The sequence below is a fragment of the Zonotrichia albicollis genome, assembly GCF_047830755.1.
Source record: "Zonotrichia albicollis isolate bZonAlb1 chromosome 34 unlocalized genomic scaffold, bZonAlb1.hap1 SUPER_34_unloc_1, whole genome shotgun sequence".
Classification (NCBI taxonomy): Eukaryota; Metazoa; Chordata; class Aves; order Passeriformes; family Passerellidae; genus Zonotrichia; species Zonotrichia albicollis.
Window position 1 is genome coordinate 48,908 of NW_027428338.1, and position 19,977 is coordinate 68,884.

At 57.0% G+C, this 19,977-nt stretch overlaps 2 protein-coding genes and 1 long non-coding RNA gene across 3 annotated transcripts in view; all 3 read right to left on the bottom strand.

Annotated features, from left to right (window-relative positions):
• Positions 1–12,302, bottom strand: part of EML3 (EMAP like 3) — a 29,537-nt gene extending 17,235 nt beyond the window's left edge. The window contains 10 exon segments of the mRNA XM_074533741.1: positions 244–354; positions 1,298–1,367; positions 3,991–4,140; positions 5,723–5,837; positions 7,192–7,218; positions 7,996–8,024; positions 9,682–9,783; positions 10,331–10,553; positions 11,296–11,427; positions 12,203–12,302. Coding sequence (XP_074389842.1) covers positions 244–354; positions 1,298–1,367; positions 3,991–4,140; positions 5,723–5,837; positions 7,192–7,218; positions 7,996–8,024; positions 9,682–9,783; positions 10,331–10,553; positions 11,296–11,427; positions 12,203–12,224 — 981 coding nt within the window. The 5' untranslated portion in view covers positions 12,225–12,302.
• Positions 12,303–12,724: 422 nt separating this feature from the next.
• On the bottom strand, positions 12,725–19,554 carry B3GAT3 (beta-1,3-glucuronyltransferase 3). The gene is given in 7 exon segments (XM_074533739.1): positions 12,725–12,958; positions 14,169–14,459; positions 17,817–17,973; positions 17,975–18,042; positions 18,044–18,149; positions 18,936–19,050; positions 19,401–19,554. Coding segments are annotated over 7 exon segments (918 nt in total). The 5' UTR covers positions 19,483–19,554; the 3' UTR covers positions 12,725–12,859.
• On the bottom strand, positions 16,897–17,808 carry LOC141727308 (uncharacterized). The gene is made up of 2 exons (XR_012578332.1): positions 17,611–17,808; positions 16,897–17,416 (listed from the first exon to the last, which is right to left on the bottom strand). It is a non-coding gene; the product is annotated as an uncharacterized LOC141727308 (long non-coding RNA).
• Positions 19,555–19,977: the final 423 nt, after the last annotated feature.

Below are 19,977 nucleotides of genomic sequence, written 5' to 3' on the forward strand. Positions count from 1 at the left end.
GGGTATTTTTGGGTGGTTTTGGGTGTTTTTGGGTGTTTTTGGGATGTTTTTGGGGTTTTTAGGGTCACTCACAGCCGTGGAGAAGGCGAGCAAGCCACTGAGGTTTTCAGGGTATTTTGGGGAGTTATTTGGGTATTTTGGGTGTTCTGGGAGTGTTTCTGGGGTATTTTTGGGTGTTTCTGGGGTATTTTTGGGTGTTTTTGGGTGTTTTTGGGGTGTTTTTGGGGTTCCAGGGTCACTCACAGCCGTGGAGAAGGCCAGCGAGCCCACGCCGCGCTCGAAGGAGCCGAGGCCGATTTGCTGCAGGGTCTGGAGCGTGGCCGAGTCCCAGATGTGCACGATCGGCTGCAGGGGCTGCGGGGTTTGGGGCGTTTGGGGAATTTTGGGGGGATTTTGGGGCATTTGAGGCATTTTGGGGCATTTTTAGGGGGGATTTTGGGGCATTTTTGGGGGGATTTTGGGGAGATTTTAGGGGGATTTTGGGGGATTTTGGGGGGATTTTGGAGGGATTTGGGGCCATTTTCGGGGGATTTTAAGGGGGGATTTTTGGGGGGGATTTTTGGGGTTTCACATCACGGTGGGGAGGGGGTTTGGGGCCATCTCCCTGTCCCCAGGGGTGTCCCCAAGGTCCCAAGGGTGTCCCCAAGGTGTCCCCAAGGTCTCAAGGTATCTCCAGGGTGTCCCAAAGTGTCCCCAGGGGTGTCCCCGAGGTGTCCTCAATGTCCCCAAGGTGTCCCCAGGGGTGTCCCCAAGGTGTCCCCAAGGTCTCAAGGTATCTCCAGGGTGTCCCAAGGTGTCCCCAGAGGTGTCCCCAGGATCCCAGGGCTGTCTCAGTGCTGTGCCCAAAATGTCCCAAGGTGTCCCCAGGATGTCCCCAAGGTGTCCCCAGGGTGTCCCCAAGGTGTCCCCAGGGTGTCCCCAAGGTGTCCCCACAGTCTCAATGATGTTCCCAGGCTGTCCCCAAGATGTCCCCAAGATGTCCCTGAGCTGTTTCAGGGCTGTCCCAGGGTGTCCCCAGGGTCCCAAGGTGTCCCTGAGTGCCCCCAAGGTGTCCCCAGCATCCCAGAGGTGTCCCCAAGGTGTCCCCAGGGATGTCCCAGGATGTCCCCAAGGTGTCCCCAGGGTCCCAGGTGTGTTCCAGGGCTGTTCCCAATGTCCCCAAGGTGTCCCCAAGGTATCCCTGGGGTGTCCCCAAGATGTCCCAGGCTATCCCCAAGATGTCCCCAATGTCCCCAAAGTGTCCCCAGGGGTGTCCCCAACATCCCAGGTGTGTCCCCAATGTCCCCAATGTCCCCACCTTGCCATCCTTGTCCACTCCGGCCGCCTGTCCTGTGGCCACACGGAGCCGGTCGGGGTGCACGGCCAGGCTGGGGGACATTGGGGACACAGAGGGGGACACAGGGGGGACATTGGGGACACAGGGGGGACACAGAGGGGACATTGGGGGGACATTGGGGGGACATTGAGGGACATTGGGGGGACATTGGGGGGACACAGGGGGGACACAGAGGGGACATTGGGGACACAGAGGGGACATTGGGGACACAGAGGGGACATTGGGGGGACATTGGGGGGACATTGGGGGGACATTGGGGAGACATTGGGGGGACATTGGGGGGACACAGAGGGGACATTGGGGGGACATTGGGGGAACATTGGGGAGACACAGAGGGGACACAGAGGGGACATTGGGGGACACAGAGGGGACACAGAGGGGACATTGGGGGACATTGGGGACACAGAGGGGACACAGAGGGGACATTGGGGGGATATAGGGGGGACATTGGGGGGACATTGGGGACACAGAGGGGACACAGAGGGGACATTGGGGGGACATTGGGGACACAGAGGGGACATTGGGGGGACACAGAGGGGACACAGAGGGGGACATTGGGGGGACACAGAGGGGACATTGGGGGGACACAGAGGGGACACAGAGGGGACATTGGGGGGACATTGGGGGGACACAGGGGGGACATGGGGGGACATTGGGGACACAGAGGGGACACAGGGGGGGACATTGGGGGGACATTGGGGACACAGAGGGGACACAGGGGGGACATTGAGGGACATTGGGGGGACATTGGGGACACAGAGGGGACATTGGGGGGACATTGGGGGGACATTGGGGGGACACAGGGGGGACATTGGGGGACATTGGGGGGACATTGGGGACACAGAGGGGACATTGGGGGGACATTGGGGACACAGGGGGGACATTGGGGGGACATTGGGGGGACATTGGGGGGACAAAGAGGGGACACAGGGGGGACACAGAGGGGACATTGGGGGGACATTGGGGACACAGAGGGGACATTGAGGACACAGAGGGGACATTGGGGGGACACAGGGGGGACATTGGGGACACAGAGGGGACATTGAGGGACATTGGGGACACAGGGGGGACATTGGGGGGACATTGGGGGGACATTGGGGACATTGGGGGGACATTGGGGGGACACAGAGGGGACACAGAGGGGACATTGGGGGGACATTGGGGGACATTGGGGGGACATTGGGGGGACACAGGGGGGACATTGGGGGGACACAGAGGGGACATTGGGGGGACATTGGGGGGACACAGCCGGGGTGGGGGGAAATGAATTTGTATTGAATTCCCAAGTGTGATCGAGGGGGATTTGGGGTTTTTTGGGTTATTTTGGGGTCGCTCACCAGCGGGCGCAGTCACTGTGGGCACAGGGTGGGCACAGGGTGGGCACAGGGGCATTTCTAACGGGGTTTTTTGGGGGAATTTTTGGGATTTTGGGTTATTCATGATTATTTTATGATTATTTTGGGGTTTTTAGGGTCCCTCACCATCTGACGCAGTCGCTGTGCCGCAGGCAGTGGCTGCTTTAGGGGAATGGGGCAGTATGGGGGCAGTACAGGGGGTGTATGGGGCAGTACAGGGGGTGTTTCTAACGGGATTTTTTGGGGGATTTTTGGGATTTTGGGTTATTTACGATTATTTATGATTATTTTGGGGTCCCTCACCATCTGACGCCGTTGCTGTGCCGCAGGCAGTGGCGCTGGCACTGCACAGTGAGGCACAGGGGCAGTATGGAGTTGTATAGGGGGTGTTTCTAATGGGATTTTTGGGGGAATTTTTGGGTTTTTTTTGGGATTTATGATTATTTTATGATTAATTATTATTATTTTGGGGTCCCTCACCATCTGACGCAGTCGCTGTGCCGCAGGCAGTGGCACTGGTGCCATACAGGGGCCATACGGGGCAGTACAGGGGGTGTTTCTAATGGGATTTTTTGGGGAATTTTTGGGGAATTTTTGGGATTTATGGTTATTTTATGATTATTTTGGGGTTTTTAGGGTCCCTCACCATCGCACGCAGTCGCTGTGCCGCAGGCAGGGGCTGCTTTAGGGGAATGGGGCAGTACGGGGTTGTACAGGGGTGTTTCTAATGGGATTTTTTTGGGGAATTTTTGGATTTTGGGTTATTTATGATTATTTATGATTATTTTGGTATCTCTCACCATCACACGCAGTCGCTGTGGCGCAGGCAGTGGCGCTGGCACTGCACAGTGAGGCACAGGGGCAGTACGGGGTTGTACAGGGGTGTTTCTAACGGGATTTTTTTGGGGTTTTTTTTGGGATTTATGATTATTTTATGGTTATTTTATGATTATTTTGGTATCTCTCACCATCTGACGCAGTTGCTGTGCCTCAGGTAGTGGCGCTGGTGCCGTACAGGGGGTGTATGGGGCAGTACGGGGCAGTACAGGGCCGTTTTTAATGGGGATTTTTTTGGGGTTTTTTTGGGATTTTGGGTTATTTATGATTATTTTGGTGTCCCTCACCATCTGACGCAGTCGCTGTGCCGCAGGTAGTGGCGCTGGCGCTGCACAGTGAGGCACAGGGGCAGTACGGGGTTGTACAGGGGTGTTTTTAATGGGATTTTTTTGGGGATTTTTGGGTTTTTTTGGGATTTATGATTATTTTATGATTAATTATTATTATTTTGGGGTCTCTCACCATCGCACGCAGTCGCTGTGCCTCAGGTAGTGGCGCTGGCGCCGCGCCGGCAGCTGCAGCAGCACCACCACGCAGGCGATGAAGTAAACGAGCTCCCCCGAGCCCAGCACGTGCAGGTTGGAGCGCGAGTCCCGGCCCCGGTACCCGTAACTGGGGCGTCAAGGAAACTGGGGATGCTGGGAATACTGGGAATGCTGGGAATACTGGGAATGCTGGGGAAACTGGGGGGAACTGGGGATACTGGAAATACTGGGAATGCTGGGGAAACTGGGGATACTGGGGGGAAACTGGGGGGAACACTGGGAATACTGGGGGGAACGCTGGGAGCAAACTGGGGGAACTGGGAGCAAACGAAATACTGGGGGGAACTGGGAATACTGGGGGGAAACTGGGGAAACTGGGAATACTGGGAACACTGGGGGGAAACTGGGAATGCTGGAAATACTGGGGATACTGGGGAAACTGGGGATGCTGGGGGGAACACTGGGAATGCTGGGGAAACTGGGGATACTGGGGATACTGGGAATGCTGGGAATGCTGGGAATACTGGGAATGCTGGGAATACTGGGAAACTGGGAATACTGGGGAAACTGGGGATACTGGGGATATTGGGAATGCTGGGAATGCTGGGGAAACTGGGGAAACTGGGAATACTGGGAATACTGGGAATGCTGGGGAAACTGGGGATACTGGGAATGCTGGGGGAAACTGGGAATACTGGGAGTGCTGGGGATGCTGGGAATGCTGGGGAAACTGGGAATACTGGGAATGCTGGGGGGAACTGGGAATACTGGGGGGAAACTGGGGGGAACACTGGGGGGAACACTGGGAATACTGGGGGGAACACTGGGGGAAACTGGGGAAACTGGGAATACTGGGAATGCTGGGGGGGAACTGGGAATACTGGGAATGCTGGGGGAAACTGGGAGCAAACTGGGAACACTGGGGCAACTGGGGGGAAACTGGGAATAATGGGGGGAACACTGGGAGCAAAATGGGAGCAAACTGGGGAAACTGGGGAAACTGGGGACACTGGGAGCAAACTGGGAACACTGGGGGGAAACTGGGCAAACTGGGAGCACTGAGAATTTTGGGCCCTGTCCTGGAATTTTTGGGGTTGTTTTGGTTTTTTTAGCAGAGGACACAGCCAGAGTCCCCGACCCCCCGGGGTTTTGGGGATATTTTTGGGAGTATATTTTGGATATTTTTGGGGTATTTTTGGGGTAGTTTCAGGGTAGTTTTTGGATAATTTTTGGGGGCATTTTTAGGATATTTTCGGGGGTATTTTGGGGGTATTTTGGGGGGTGTTTCTTGGGTAGTTTTAGGGTATTTTCGGGGTATTTTTAGGATATTTTCGGGGCTATTTTTTGGGTATTTTGGGGGTATTTTGGGGTTATTTTTTGGGGTTATTTTTTGGGTATTTTGGGGTTATTTTTTGGGGTTATTTTTGGGGTATTTTGGGGGTATTTTGGGGATTTTTGGGGGTATTTTAGGGTAGTTTTAGGGTATTTTTAGGATACTTTCGGGGGTATTTGGGGGGTATTCTGGGGGTATTTTGGGGCTATTTTTTGGGTATTTTTGGGGTAGTTTTAGGGTATTTTGGGGGTATTTTTTTTATATTTTCGGGGGCATTTTTGGGGTATTTTGGGGGATATTTTGGGGATATTTTTGGGGGTATTTTGGGGGGTATTTTTGGGGTATTTTTGGGGCGGTTGGGGCTATTTCAGGATACACCCAGTCGAGCTGCAGGCGCTCCGGGGGCAGCTCAGCCCGGAGCGGGCCCAGCCCCGAGGGCACGTACATGGTGATGGGGCGGCCACGCAGGAACATCTTCACCGACACCCCCTCTGCGGGGGGAACGGGGTCACCCCGAAAACCCCCCAGGGTCACCCCAAAAACCACCAGGGCCACCCCAAAAACCCCCCAGGATCACCCCAAAAACCCCCAAGGTCACCCCGAAAACCAGCACCCAAAAACCCCCAAAAACCCCCCAGGGTCACCCCAAAACACCCAGGGTCACCCCAAAAACCCCCCCCAAAAACCCAGCACCCCAAAAACCCCCCAGGGTCACCCCAAAAACCCCCCAGGGTCACTCCAAAAACCTGGCACCCCCAAAACCCCCAGGGTCACCCCAAAAACCAGCACCCCCAAAAACCCCCCAGGGTCACCCCAAAAACCAGCACCCAAAAACCACCCAGGGTCACCCCAAAAACCCCCCAGGGTCACCCCGAAAACCAGCACCCCAAAAACCCCCCAGTGTCACCCCAAAAACCCCCAAAAACCCCCAGGGTCACCCCAAAACACCCAGCACCCCAAAAACCCCCCCAAAAACCCAGCACCCCAAAAACCCCCAAAAACCCCCAGGGTCACCCCAAAAACCAGCACCCCAAAAACCCCCCAGGGTCACCCCAAAAACCCTCCAAGGTCACCCCAAAAACCATCACCCAAAAACCCCCCAAAACCCCCCAGGGTCACCCCAAAAACCAGCACCCCAAAACACCCAGCACCCCAAAAATCCCCAGGGTCACCCCAAAACACCCAGCACCCCAAAAACCCGGCACCCCAAAACCCCCCAGGGTCACCCCAAAAACCAGCACCCCAAAAACCCCCCAGGGTCACCCCAAAAACCCGGCACCCCAAAAACCCCCCCAAAATACCCAGCACCCCAAAAACCCCCCAGGGTCACCCCAAAAACCAGCACCCCAAAACACCCAGCATCCCAAAAAGCCCCCAGGGTCACCCCAAAAACCAGCACCCAAAAACCCCCCAGGGTCACCCCAAAAACCCCCAAAACCCCGGGGTCATCCCCATAATCCAGCACCCCAAAAACCCCGGGGTCACTTCGGGTCGCCTCAAAAACCCAGCACCTTCAAAAACCCCAAAGTCACCCCAAAACACCCAGCACCCACCTCGGGTCACCCCAAAACCCCCCCCCAGCACCAACCAGGGTCACCCCAAAAATCCAGCACTCTCAAAAACCCCAAAAACGCCAGGGTCACCCCAAAAATCCAGCACCCCAAAAAAACCCCCCAAGGTCACCCCAAAAAAACCCCCCAAGGTCACCCCAAAATCCAGCATCCCCAAAAACCCAAAAACCCCCCAAGATCACCCCCAAAACCCCGGGGTCGCTTCAAAACCCTCAGCACCCCCAAAACCCCCAGGGTCACCCCAAAACCCCCCCGGGGTCACCCCGAGACTCACCCAGGTTGTAATTGCCACGGCGAGAGGCTGGAAATGAGGAAAAATGGGGGAAATTGGGAAAATTTGGGGGGAAAAGGGGAAAATTTGGGGGGAAAATTTGGGGGGGCAATGGGGGAAAAGTGGGTTCCAGCCCCAAAATGAACCCCCTGAACCCCCAAAATAAATCCCCAAAATGAATCACCCCAAAGAAATCCATAGAACCCCCAAAATGAAGCTGCTGAAGCCCCCCCAGAAATCCACAAAATATTTCGGTGATCCCAAAATAAACCCCCCAAAAAGAATTCACTGAATCACCCCCAAAATGAACCCACTGAACCCCCAAAATAAATCTCAAAAATAATTCAGTGAACCCCCAAATCCAACCTCCAAAATGAACCCCAGAACTCCCCCCAAAAACCCCAAATTTCCCCCTGAACCCCCAAATTTCCCCCCTGATCCCCCAAATTTTCACCCCCTGAACCCCCAAATTTCCCCTCTGAACCCCAAATTTTCTCCCCAAATTTTCACCCCCCGAACCCCAAATTTCCCCCTGAACCTCCAAATTTTCACCCCCTGAACCCCAAATTTTCCCCCCTGAATCCCAAATTTTCCCCCCAAACCTCCAAATTTTCACCCCCTGAACCCCAATTTTCCCCCTGAAACCCCAAATTTTCACCCCTGAACCCCAAATTCCCCCTGAAACCCCAAATTCCCCCCCTGAACCCCAAATTTTCACCCCCTGAACCCCAAATTTCCCCCCTGAACCCCAAATTTTCACCCCCTGAACCCCAAATTTTCCCCCCCCGAAACCCCAAATTTCCCCACCTGGGCTCAGGGTCGGCTCCTTGGGGCGGCTGCAGGAGAGGAGGAGATTGGGGGGGGTCGGGATTTACCAAGATTTTGGGGTGCAGGGGGAGATTTTGGGGATATTTGGGGGTTCTGGGGATTTTGGGGTTCTAGGGGTGGATTTTGGGGTGCAGGGGGGATTTTGGGGATATTTGGGGATTCTGGGGGAGATTTTGGGGTTATTTTTGGGGCTGTTTCAGGGATAATTTTGGAGATATTTCGGGAATATTTTGGGGGGATATTTTGAGGATATTTCAGGGATATTTCAGGGATGTTTCAGGGATATTTAGGGGATATTTCAGGGATATTTCAGGGATGTTTCAGGGATATTTAGGGGATATTTCAGGGATATTTCAGGGATATTTTGGGGATATTTTAGGGATACTTTGGGGTGTATTTGGGGATATTTTGGGGGTGTATTTGGGGATATTTGGGGTCCCACCTCTCAGGGCTGCCCTGCAGCAGGTTCGCTGTTTGGGGGGATATTTTGGGGATATTTAGGGAATATTTGGGGAATATTTAGGAGATATTTTAGGGATATTTCAGGGATATCTAGGGGATATTTTGAGGGATATTTGGGGGATATTTTGGGGTGTATTTGGGGATATTTTGGGGTCCCACCTCTTGGGGCTGCCCTGCAGCAGGCTCGCTGTTTGGGGGGATATTTCAGAGATATTTCAGGGATATTTTAGGGGATATTTTGAGGATATTTCGGAGATATTTTAGGGATATTTCAGGGATATTTCGGGGTGTATTTGGGGATATTTTGGGGATATTTCAGGGATTTTTTTAGGGATATTTTGGGGTGCATTTAGGGGATTTTGGGGGATATTTTGGGGGTCCCACCTCTCGGGGCTGCCCTGCAGCAGGTTCGCTGTTTGGGGGGATATTTTGGGGATATTTAGGGAATATTTGGGGAATATTTAGGAGATATTTTGGGGATATTTCAGGGATATTTCGGGGATATTTGGGGGATATTTTGAGGGATATTTGGGGGATATTTTGGGGTGTATTTGGGGGTATTTTTTAGGGGTTCCACCTCTCGGGGCTGCCCTGCAGCAGGCTCGCTGTTTGGGGGGATATTTTGGGGGATATTTCAGAGATATTTCAGGAATATTTAAGGGATGTTTCAGGGATATTTCAGGGATATTTTGGGGTGCATTTAGGGGATTTTGGGGTATTTTTTGGGGGTTCCACCTCTCAGGGCTGCCCTGCAGCAGGTTCGCTGTTTGGGGAGATATTTTGGGGATATTTTGGGGTGTATTTGGGGGATATTTAGGAGATATTTTAGGGATATTTCAGGGATATTTTAGGGATATTTCAGGGATATTTCGGGGATATTTTGGGGTGTATTTAGGGGATTTTGGGGGATATTTTGGGGGTCCCACCTCTCGGGGCTGCCCTGCAGAAGGTTCGCTGTGGGTGGGTTTGGGGGATATTTCAGAGATATTTTAGGGGATATTTGGGGATATTTGGGGGATATTTTGGGGTGTATTTGGGGATATTTTGGGGTCCCACCTCTCGGGGCTGCCCTGCAGCAGGCTCGCTGTTTGGGGGGATATTTTAGGGGATATTTTGAGGATATTTCAGGGATATTTTAGGGATATTTCGGGGATATTTTGGGGTGCATTTAGGGGATTTTGGGGGATATTTTGGGGGTCCCACCTCTCGGGGCTGCCCTGCAGAAGGTTCGCTGACGACGCCGCTTTGCGGCTCAGGCGCTGCCGGGGGCTGGGGGGGCCCGAGGAGGAGCTGTGGCGGCGCAGCCTGGGGGGGCACGGGGGGGTTTGGGGGGGATTTTGGGGTTTTTTGGGGGGTTTGGGGGTCCAGGAGGGGTTTGGGGGTTCAGGGGATTCGGGGGGGGCAGGGGATGAAAGGGTTTGGGGGGAGAAGAGGGGATGAGGGGGAGTTTGGGGGGGTCTGGGGGGTTTTGGGGAGGATTTGGGATTGGGGGATTTTGGGATTTGGGGATCCCAGGTGGGTCCTGGGGGGTTTTGGGGGGGCCAAGGGGTTGATTTGAGAGTCCCGGGGGGATTTTGGGGGGGATCAGGGGGTTCATTTGGGGTCCCAGGGGGTCTTGGGGGTGTCCCGGGGTTGGTTTTGGGGTCCCAGTGAGGTTTTGGGGGGTTTTAGGGGTCAGGGTGTTGATTTGGGGGTCCCGGGGGGGGGGTCCCAAGGCTGATTTGGGGGTCCCGGGGGTGTTTTAGGGGAGTCCCCACATCCCTTTTGGTGACCCCAGGGGTCTCTCCCATCCCCCCCATCCCACCCCCCCCCACGCCCCCTCCCCAATTTAGCCCCCGCCCCATTTGCTCACAGCTCCTTTCGGGGTCCCCGCGGGGCCGGGCTGGGGGGCGCCGGGGGGGTCTCGGGGCTCGGGGGGGGCTCCGGGGCCGGCGGGCACGGGGGGGACCCCGGCGGGGGCGGCTCCGGGGGGGCCCCGCCGGTCCCGGGGGGCTCCCGGGGGGGGCTCGGGGGGGGCTCGGGGGGCTCCTCGGTCTGGGTGCCCACGCTGATGCCCCGGGGGGGCTCCGGGGGGGCTGCGGGGGGAAATGGGGGGGGTCAGGACCCCCAAAAACCCCCCCGGAGCAATGAGAGACCCCCAGGAGCCCGAAATGGGGGTGGGGGCAAAGCAGGAACGGGGACCCCAAAAAAGGGCGGGGGACCCCCAAATGGAGACGCCAGCCCCTTTTAGGGAGACCCCAGCCCCATTTCAGGGGATCTCAGCCCCATTTGGGCCCCATTGGAGAGACCCCAGCCCCATTTCAGGGGATCCCAGCCCCATTTGGGGGAGTCCCAACCCCTATGGGGAGACCCCAGCCCCATTCATTCAGAGGGGTTTCAACCCCATTTTGGGGGGACCCAACCCCATCTGGACCCCACTGGGGAGACCACAGACGCATTTGGGGAGACCCCAGCCCCATTTCAGGGGATCTCAGCCCCATTTCCGAGGGTCCCAACCCCATTGTGGAGACTCCAACCCCTCTGGGGAGACCCCAGCCCCATTTGTGAGGTCCCAGTCCCATTTGGGGGGGTTCCTAACCCAATTTTGGGGGGGGGTCCCAACCCCATATGGCTGGTCACAGCTCCACTTGGGGTGGTCCCAACCCCACTGGGGAGACCCCAGCCCCATTTCGGGGAGTCCCAGCCCCTCTCAGGTCAGTCCCAGCCCCATTTCCGAGGGTCCCATCCCGATTTTGAGGGTCCCAGCCCCATTTTAGGGGACCCCAACCCCACTTTGGGGGTCCCGCAGCCCCCCCAGGGGGGGTTCCCCGCGCTCACCGAGCCCCCCGGGGGGGTCGCAGCCCCCCAACCTCCGCAGGGTCTCCCCCAGCGCCGCCTTGACCAGCGCCAGCTCCTGCTCCACAGCGCGCATGCGCAGCTCCAGCGGCCCGGCCGGGGGTCCCGGCTCACCTGGGGGGGGGCGGGGTCAGTGGGGGGCGGGGTCAGTGGGGGGGACACGGGGGGGGCACCCGGATATCGGAAGGGGGGGCACCCCCAGCTCAGAGCCCCCCGCAATTGGGGACCCCCCCAGGTGTGACCGGCGACCCCTCCCCAAGTTTTGTGACCCCCCCCGGGACATTCGGGACCCCCCCCCCCTCCCAGCTGTTGGGACCCCCTCGGATGTCACTCAGGACCCCCCCCCCCAAAACACCCGGGACCCCCCTTGCGGCACTCGGGGACCCCCCCAGGACCCCCCCAAGCTGTTGGGACCCCCCTCAGATATCACCATGGACCCCCCCCCAAAACACCCGGGATCCCCCCCACGAAAAACCCAGGACCCCTCCCCGGGACCCCCTCGAACTCCAGGGACCCCCCCAGCTGTTGGGACCCCCCTCAAATGTCACTCGGGACCCCCCAAAACACTCGGGACCCCCCCCAAAACACCCGGGACCCCCCCCAAAACACCCGGGATCCCCCCGGGACCCCCCCGCGGAACTCGGGGTCCCCCCCCCCGCCCCTCGTTGCCCCCCCCGTGCCCCCCCCACGTCCCCACGTGTCCCCCCCCCCCCCCCCCCTTTCCCCGTCCCGTTCCCGGTTCCGCCGCCGCCCCCGCCCAACCCGGGGGGGGGTCCCGGATTTTTGGGGGGGGGGTCCGGATTTTTGGGGGGGGGGGGGTCCCGGATTTTTGGGAAGGTGGGGGGGGGTCAATCCCGGGGGGTCCCCCCGCCCCCCCCGGGGGTCTCACCGCGCTCCGGGGGGGGCTCCATGGCCGGGCCCGCGGCCGCTCCGACACCGCCCCAGGAAGCGCGGCCGAGTCACTTCCCCCCGCGGGGGGGGCGGCCCCGGGACACCCCGAAATGGGGGGGGGGATTCCCAAAATCCCCCTGGGGGAGGGGGGGGGGGAGACCCCCAAAATTGGAGGGTTTAATGGGGGGGCAGCGCAGCCCCCCAAAATAGCGGGGATACCCCAAAATTACCCCCCCCAAATGAGCCCAAAATTCCTCCCCCCCCCCCCCAAATGTCACAGCGACCCCCCCACAAATAATGGGGGGGATTTGCTGAAACCCCACCCCTAAAACTCAGCGGGACCCCCCCCCCCCAAAATCCTCAGTGCTTCGCCCTCCCCAAAATTTGGGGGTGGGTGACCCCAAATCCCTCCCCATTGCCCCCCATCAGTTCTGGGGTCCCCCAAAATTTGGGGTGACCCCTCCCCAAATGGAGACCCCCCCCAAATGAACACCCCCACCCCAAAATAAAACCAGACGAGTTTGGGATGGAGATTTTATTGCAGAGAGGGAACCAGGGGGGGTCCCCCCAAAAACGGGGGGGTCCTGGTGATAAATAAAGGATTGGGGGGGTCCCGGGGGGGTCCCGGGGGGGTCCCGGGGGGGTCGGGGCCCCCCTAAACTTCAATGTCGGGGTCGGAGCCGCGGCCCTGGCGCTGCAGCTGCTCCTCCTGGCGCAGCTTCGGCTTCTCGGTGCGCGTGTGCCACACCAGAACCTGCACCCAAAAACGGCCAAAATCACCCCAAAATCAGCCCTAAATCATCCTGAAACTGCCCCAAAATCATCCCGTGTGCCACACCAAAACCTGGCCAAAATCACCCCAAAATCAGCCCTAAATCATCCTGAAACTGCCCCAAAATCATCCCGTGTGCCACACCAGAACCTGCACCCCAAAAACGGCCAAAATCATCCTGAAATCACCCCAAAATCATCCCGTGTGCCACACCAAAACCTGCACCCCAAAAACGGCCAAAATCACCCCAAAAACGGCCAAAATCACCCCAAAATCATCCCGTGTGCCACACCAGAACCTGTGGTGCCAAAACCAGCCCAAAATCCCCCCAAAATCCCCCAAATTCACCCCAAACCCCACCTGTGTGCAGTTATCAGCCCCCAAATCCCCCCAAACTCCCCCAGAACATCCCAAAATCCCCCCAAATTCCCCCCAAACCCCACCTGTGTGCAGTTATCAGCCCCCAAACCCCCTCAGGACACCCCAAATCCCCCAAATCCCACCTGTGTGCAGTTATCAGCCCCCAAATCCCCCCAAACTCACCCCAAAATCCCCCAAATCCCCCCAAACCCCACCTGTGTGCAGTTATCAGCCCTCGGCTCCAGCTGCCCGGGGGTCACCAGCCCCAACCCCCCCCAAACCCCCCAGGACACCCCAAATCCCCCCAAACCTCACCTGTGTGCAGTTATCAGCCCCCAAATCCCCCAAATCCCCCCAGGACACCCCAAAATCCCCCCAAATCCCACCTGTGTGCAGTTATCAGCCCCCAAACCCCCCCAGGACACCCCAAAATCCCCCAAATCCCCCCAAACCCCACCTGTGTGCAGTTATCAGCCCTGGGCTCCAGCTGCCCGGGGGTCACCAGCCCCAAACCCCCCAAAAGCCCTCAAGGACCCCCCAAATCCCCCCAAACCCCACCTGTGTGCAGTTATCGGCCCTCGGCTCCAGCTGCCCGGGGGTCACCAGCCCCAAACCCCCCCAGGACACCCCAAACCCCCCAAACCCCACCTGTGTGCAGTTATCAGCCCCCAAACCCCCTCAGGACACCCCAAATCCCCCCAAACCCCACCTGTGTGCAGTTATCAGCCCCCAAACCCCCTCAGGACACCCCAAATCCCCCCAAACCCCACCTGTGTGCAGTTATCAGCCCCCAAACCCCCTCAGGACACCCCAGAATCCCCCCAAATCCCACCTGCGTGCAGTTGTCCGCCCTGGGCTCCAGCTGCCCGGGGGTCACCAGCCCCCCCAGGAAGGAGCTCTCCAGGAACCCCCTCTCGGCGCGGGGGTCGAAGCGGGCGCGGGGGTGGGCGAGCAGCAGCCGCAGGGCCACGGCGAACCCGGCCATGTCCAGCGGGAACGGGCGCTCGGGCCGCCAGCCCGTGTGGAAGCCGACAACGCGGCCCCCGGACACCAGGGGGCGCTCCAGGCGCAGCCCCCCGACCAGACCCACGGGCCAGACGGACACGCCGCGGGTGCTGCGCATCTGGGGGGAAAAATTCAATTTATATGGGATTTATTGGGGATTTATAGGGGTTTTATTGGGGATTTATAGGGGAATATTAGCCCCCCGACCAGACCGACTGGCCAGACCGACACGCCGCGGGTGCTGCGCATCTGGGGGGGAAATAATGGGGAAAAATGGGGAAAATAGCAAAAAAAAAAGGGGAAAAAATTCAATTTATACGGGATTTATTGGGGAGTTATAGGGGTTTATAGGGGATTTATTGGGGCATTTCAGCCCGACCGGCCAGACCGACACGCCGCGGGTGCTGCGCATCTGGGGGGGGAAAAATGGGAAAAATTAAATTATATGGGATTTATTGGGGAGTTATAGGGGTTTATATGGGTTTTATTGGGGATTTATAGGGGATTTATTGGGGCATTTCAGCCCCACAGGCCAGACGGACACGCCGCGGGTGCTGCGCATCTGGGGGGAAAAAATTCAATTTATATGGGATTTATTGGGGATTTATAGGGGAATATCAGCCCCCCGACCAAACCCACCGGCCAGACCGACACGCCGCGGGTGCTGCGCATCTGGGGGGAAATAATGGGGGAAAAATTCAATTTATATGGGATTTATTGGGGTTTATAGGGGATTTATTGGGGATTTATAGGGGAATAACAGCCCCCCGACCAGCCTGACCGGCCAGACCGACACACCCGCGGGTGCTGCGCATCTGGGGGGGGGAAATTCAATTTATATGGGATTTATTGGGGAGTTATAGGGATTTTATTGGGGTTTTATTGGGTTTTATTGGGGATTTATAGGGGTTTATAGGGGATTTATTGGGGCATTTCAGCCCCACAGGCCAGACCGACACGCCGCAGGTGCTGCGCATCTGGGGGGAGAAATAATGGCAAAAAATTGGAAAAATAGCAAAAAAAAAGGGGGAAAAAATTCAATTTATACGGGATTTATTGGGGATTTATAGGGGTTTTATAGGGGTTTTATTGGGGATTTATAGGGGAATAACAGCCCCCCGACCAGCCAGACCGACACGCCGCGGGTGCTGCGCATCTGGGGGGAAAAATTCAATTTATATGGGATTTATTGGGGATTTATAGGGGTTTATTGGGGATTTATAGGGGTTTATAGGGGATTTATTGGGGCATTTCAGCCCCACAGGCCAGATGGACGCACTGCGGGTGCTGCACATCTGGGGGGGAAATGGGGAAAAAACAGCAAAAAAATGGGGGAAAAACACCAAAAAAAAAAGGGAAGAAAATAGCATTTTATAGGGGATTTATATGGGATTCTCCACCAAACCTATGGGCCAGATGGAGACACCGTGGGTGCTGCGCATCTGGGGGGGGGGAAAAATTCAATTTATATGGGATTTATTGGGGATTTATAGGGATTTTATTGGGGTTTTATAGGGGATTTATTGGGGCATTTCAGCCCCACAGGCCAGATGGACGCACCGCGGGTGCTGCGCATCTGGCGGGAGGAAAATGGGGAAAAAATTCAATTTATATGGGATTTATTGGGGTTTATTTGGGATTTATAGGGGTTTATAGGGGAATCACAGCCCCCTGACCAAACCCATGTGTGTCTTGGGAGGGAAAATAGGGTGAAAATTGAGAAAAAATGAGAAAAAATGGGGGGAAATGGTGAGAAAATGGGGTTTTACAGAGCAGTTATAGGTTGGATTGTTTGGGGGGATTTTTTTTGTTTTTTTCCTGGGATTTTTTGGATTTCAGGCCTCCATCTCCTTGAAGAGCATCAAAGAGAGGCATTGAGGGGGATTTGAATGATTTTGGGGGCATTTCAGTGGCTTTAGGATGGCTCAGGTGAATCTGGGCTTTTTCAGGTCAGATTTTTATCGGGATTTTTGGATTTTTTCAGGATTTTTGGATTTTTTTGGGGGATTTTTTTTGGGATTTCAAGCCCCACCTCCTCGAAGAGCCTCTGGCTGTGGAGTTTAGGGGAATCTGAACGATTTTGGGGGGATTTGAGTGAGCTCAGAGCGGTACAGAGTGGCTCAGGTGAATCTGGGCTTTTTCAGGTCAGATTTTTATCGGGATTTTTGGATTTTTTTCGGGATTTTTTTGGGGATTTCAGGCCCCCACCTCCTCAAAAAGCCTCAGGCTGTAGGTGTGGCTGAGGATTTGAACGATTTTGGGGGGATTTGAGTGATCACAGAGTGGCTCAGGTGAATCTGGGCTTTCCCAGGTCGGATTTTTATCGGGATTTTTGGATTTTTATCGGGATTTTTGGATTTTTTTTCAGGATTTTTGGATTTTTTGGGGATTTCAGGCCCCACCTCCTCGAAGAGCCTCAGGCTGTAGGTGTGGCTAAGGGAGTGGCTCAGGTGAATCTGGGCTTTTTTAGGTCAGATTTTTATCGGGAATTTTGGATTTTTATAGGGATTTTTGGATTTTTTTTTTGGGAGTTTTGGATATTTTTTGGGATTTCAGGCCCCACCTCCTCAAAAAGCCTCAGGCTGTAGGTGTGGCTGAGGATTTGAACAATTTTGGGGGGATTTGAGTGAGCTCAGAGTGTCTCAGGTGAATCTGGGCTTTCCCAGATCAGATTTTTATCGGGATTTTTGGATTTTTATCGGGATTTTTGGATTTTTTGGGGGATTTTTTTTGGGATTTCAGGCCCCACCTCCTCAAAGAACCTCAGGCTGTGGAGTTTAGGGGAATTTGAACGATTTTGGGGGATTTGAGTGATCTCAGAGCGGCACAGCGTGGCTCAGGTGAATCTGGGCTTTCCCAGATCGGATTTTTATCGGGATTTTTGGATTTTTTTCAGGACTTTTGGATTTTTTTTGAGATTTTTTTTTTTGCCCCACCTCCTCGAAGAGCCTCAGGCTGTAGGTGTGGCTGAGGGAGTGGCTCAGGTGAATCTGGGCTTTTTCCGGTCGGATTTTTATCGGGATTTTTGGATTTTTTTCAAGATTTTTGGATATTTTTTGGGATTTCAGGCCCCACCTCCTCGAAGAGCCTCAGGCTGTAGGTGTGGCTGAGGATTTGAACAATTTTGGGGGGATTTGAGTGAGCTCAGAGTGGCTCAGAGTGGCTCAGGTGAATCTGGGCTTTCCCAGATTGGATTTTTATCAGGATTTTTGCATTATTTTCGGGATTTTTGGATTTTTTTGGAGATTTTTGGGGATTTCAAGCCCCACCTCCTTGAAGAGCCTCAAAGAGAGGCGTTGAGGGGGATTTGAACAATTTAGGACAATTTTGAGTGAGTTTAGGAAGGCTCAGGGTAGCTCACAGTGGGTCACCAATGCTCAGGTGAATCTGAGCTTTCCCAGGTCGGATTTTTATCGGGATTTTTGGATTTTTTTCGGGATTTTTGGATTTTTTTGGGGATTTTTTTTTGCCCCACCTCCTCGAAGAGCCTCAGGCTGTAGGTGTTGTCGTCGTCAGCGAAGTAAACGACGCCGGGCTCGTCGGCGCCGCGCGTGTCCCGCAGCCAGCGCAGGGCGCGGTTCCGCTGCTCCGCCCCCCGCGGGAACAGCCAGGACGGGGGCCCCGGGACCCCCCCTCAGATCCGGGGGGGTCTCGGCGCTCAGGTGCGTGAAGGAGACCCCCGAGGCCGCCAGGACCCCCCCCCACCAGCGCCGAGGGGGCGGCGGCGTCCTCGACCACCACCCAGTGCAGGGCGGGGACGTGGAGCAGGGTCTGGGACAGGCGCACCAGCTCGGCCTTCTGCACCGGCCTGCGGGAATGAGGGGTTAAAATGGGGCTGGGGGCGGCACGGGGGGGTCGGGGGGGTCGGGGGGAGTCGGGGGAGGGGGCCCAGGTTGGGTTATGGGGGGTAAATGGGGCTGGGAGCTGCAGTAACTCCGTCTTCTGCACCGGCCTGCGGGGAGTGAGGGGTTAAAATGGGGCTGGGGGCGGCACGGGGGGCTCGGGGGGTCGGGGGGAGTCGGGGGAGGGGGCTCAGGTTGGGTTATGGGGGGTAAATGGGGCTGGGGGCTGCAGCAGCTTTTCGTTCTGCAATGGTCTGGGGGGAATGAGGGGTTAAAATGGGGCTGGGGGCGGCACGGGGGGGGTCGGGGGGTATCGGGGGAGGGGGCTCAGGTTGGGTTATGGGGGGTAAATGGGGCTGGGGGCTGCACCAGCTCTGCTCTCTTCAGCAGAATGGAGGGAAATTAAGGGGTTAAAACGGGTCTGGGGGCTTTGGGGGGGTTACAATGGGTCTGGGGGTTTAAAATGGGTCTGGGGGCTTTGAGGGGGGGCATTAAAATGGGTCTGGGGGATGGGGGGGGTTACAATGGCTCTGGGGGTTATTTTGGGTCGGGGGGGGTCTCGGGGGGGTTACCATGGCTCTGGGGGGCTATAAATGGGTCTGGGGTCCCGGGGGGTTATTTTGGGTCTGGGGGTGTTGAAATGGGTCTGGGGGGTTATTTTGGGACTGGGGGCTCGGGGGGGTTACAATGGCTCCGGGGGGCTGTAAATGGGTCTGGGGTCCCGGGGGGTTATTTTGGGTCGGGGGTCTCACCTGGCGTAGGTCGGGGTCACCACGTAGATCGGGGGCAGCCCCTCCCCCCCCGCGCCCCCCCCGGGGCGGCCCCGGCGCCGCTCGGGCTCGGGGGGGGGGCAGGGACAGGGCCGGCCTGGGGGGGAGGGGAGGGGAGGGGGCGTCAGGGACCCCCAAAATCAACCCCAAATCCAAAATTCACCCCAAAATTCACCCCAAAATTAACCCAAGGGCGTCAGGGACCCCCAAAATCAACCCCAAATCCAAAATCCACCCCAAAATCCATCCAAGGGTGTCAGGGACCCCCAAATTCCCCCACAAACCCTTCTGGACCTCCCCAAATCGCCCCCAGACCCCCCAAACCCCCCCAAAATCACCCCCAGATCCCCTCTGGGTGGGCTCAGCCCAGCCTGGGGAGGGTCCAGACCCCCCAAAATCCCCCCAAATCGCCCCCAGACCCCCCCCAAATCCCCCCCAGGTTCTCACCGAGCTCCCTCAGGGCACAGAAGAGCCCCACGAGCGACACCACGAAATAAACGAGGAAAACGTTCCTGAGGCGGAGCCGCATCCCGGGGGTCCCGGAGGGTTTGGGGGGTCCTGGGGGGGCCCGAAAGGGGCCTGAGAGGGTTTGGGAGGGTCCTGAGGGGATCTGGGGGCGTCCCGAGGGGGGTCCCGGAAGGTTTCAGGGGTCCCGGGAAGGTCTGGGGGGTCCTGAGGGGTCCCGGGGGCTCTCAGCGGGTCCCAGAAGGATCTGGGGGGGGTCCCTGAGGGATCCTAGGAGGGTCTTGGGGGGGTCCTGGGCGTGTCCGGGACGGTCTTGGGGGGGGTCCTGGGAGGGTCTGGGGGCTCTCAGGGGGTCCCTCATTCACATCTCCCCCCCCGGGGGTCTTCAGCGGCTCTTCCCAGTGCTCCCAGTTGCCCCCCCCTCAATCCCAGTCCCTCCCAGTTGCCCCCCCCCCCTCAATTCCAGTTTCCCCCCTCACTCCCAGTTCCCTCCCCAGTGCTCCCAGTCCCGCTTCTCTCCCAGTGCGGACGTGGCGCTGCTGCCGGCGCGGTCTCGGGG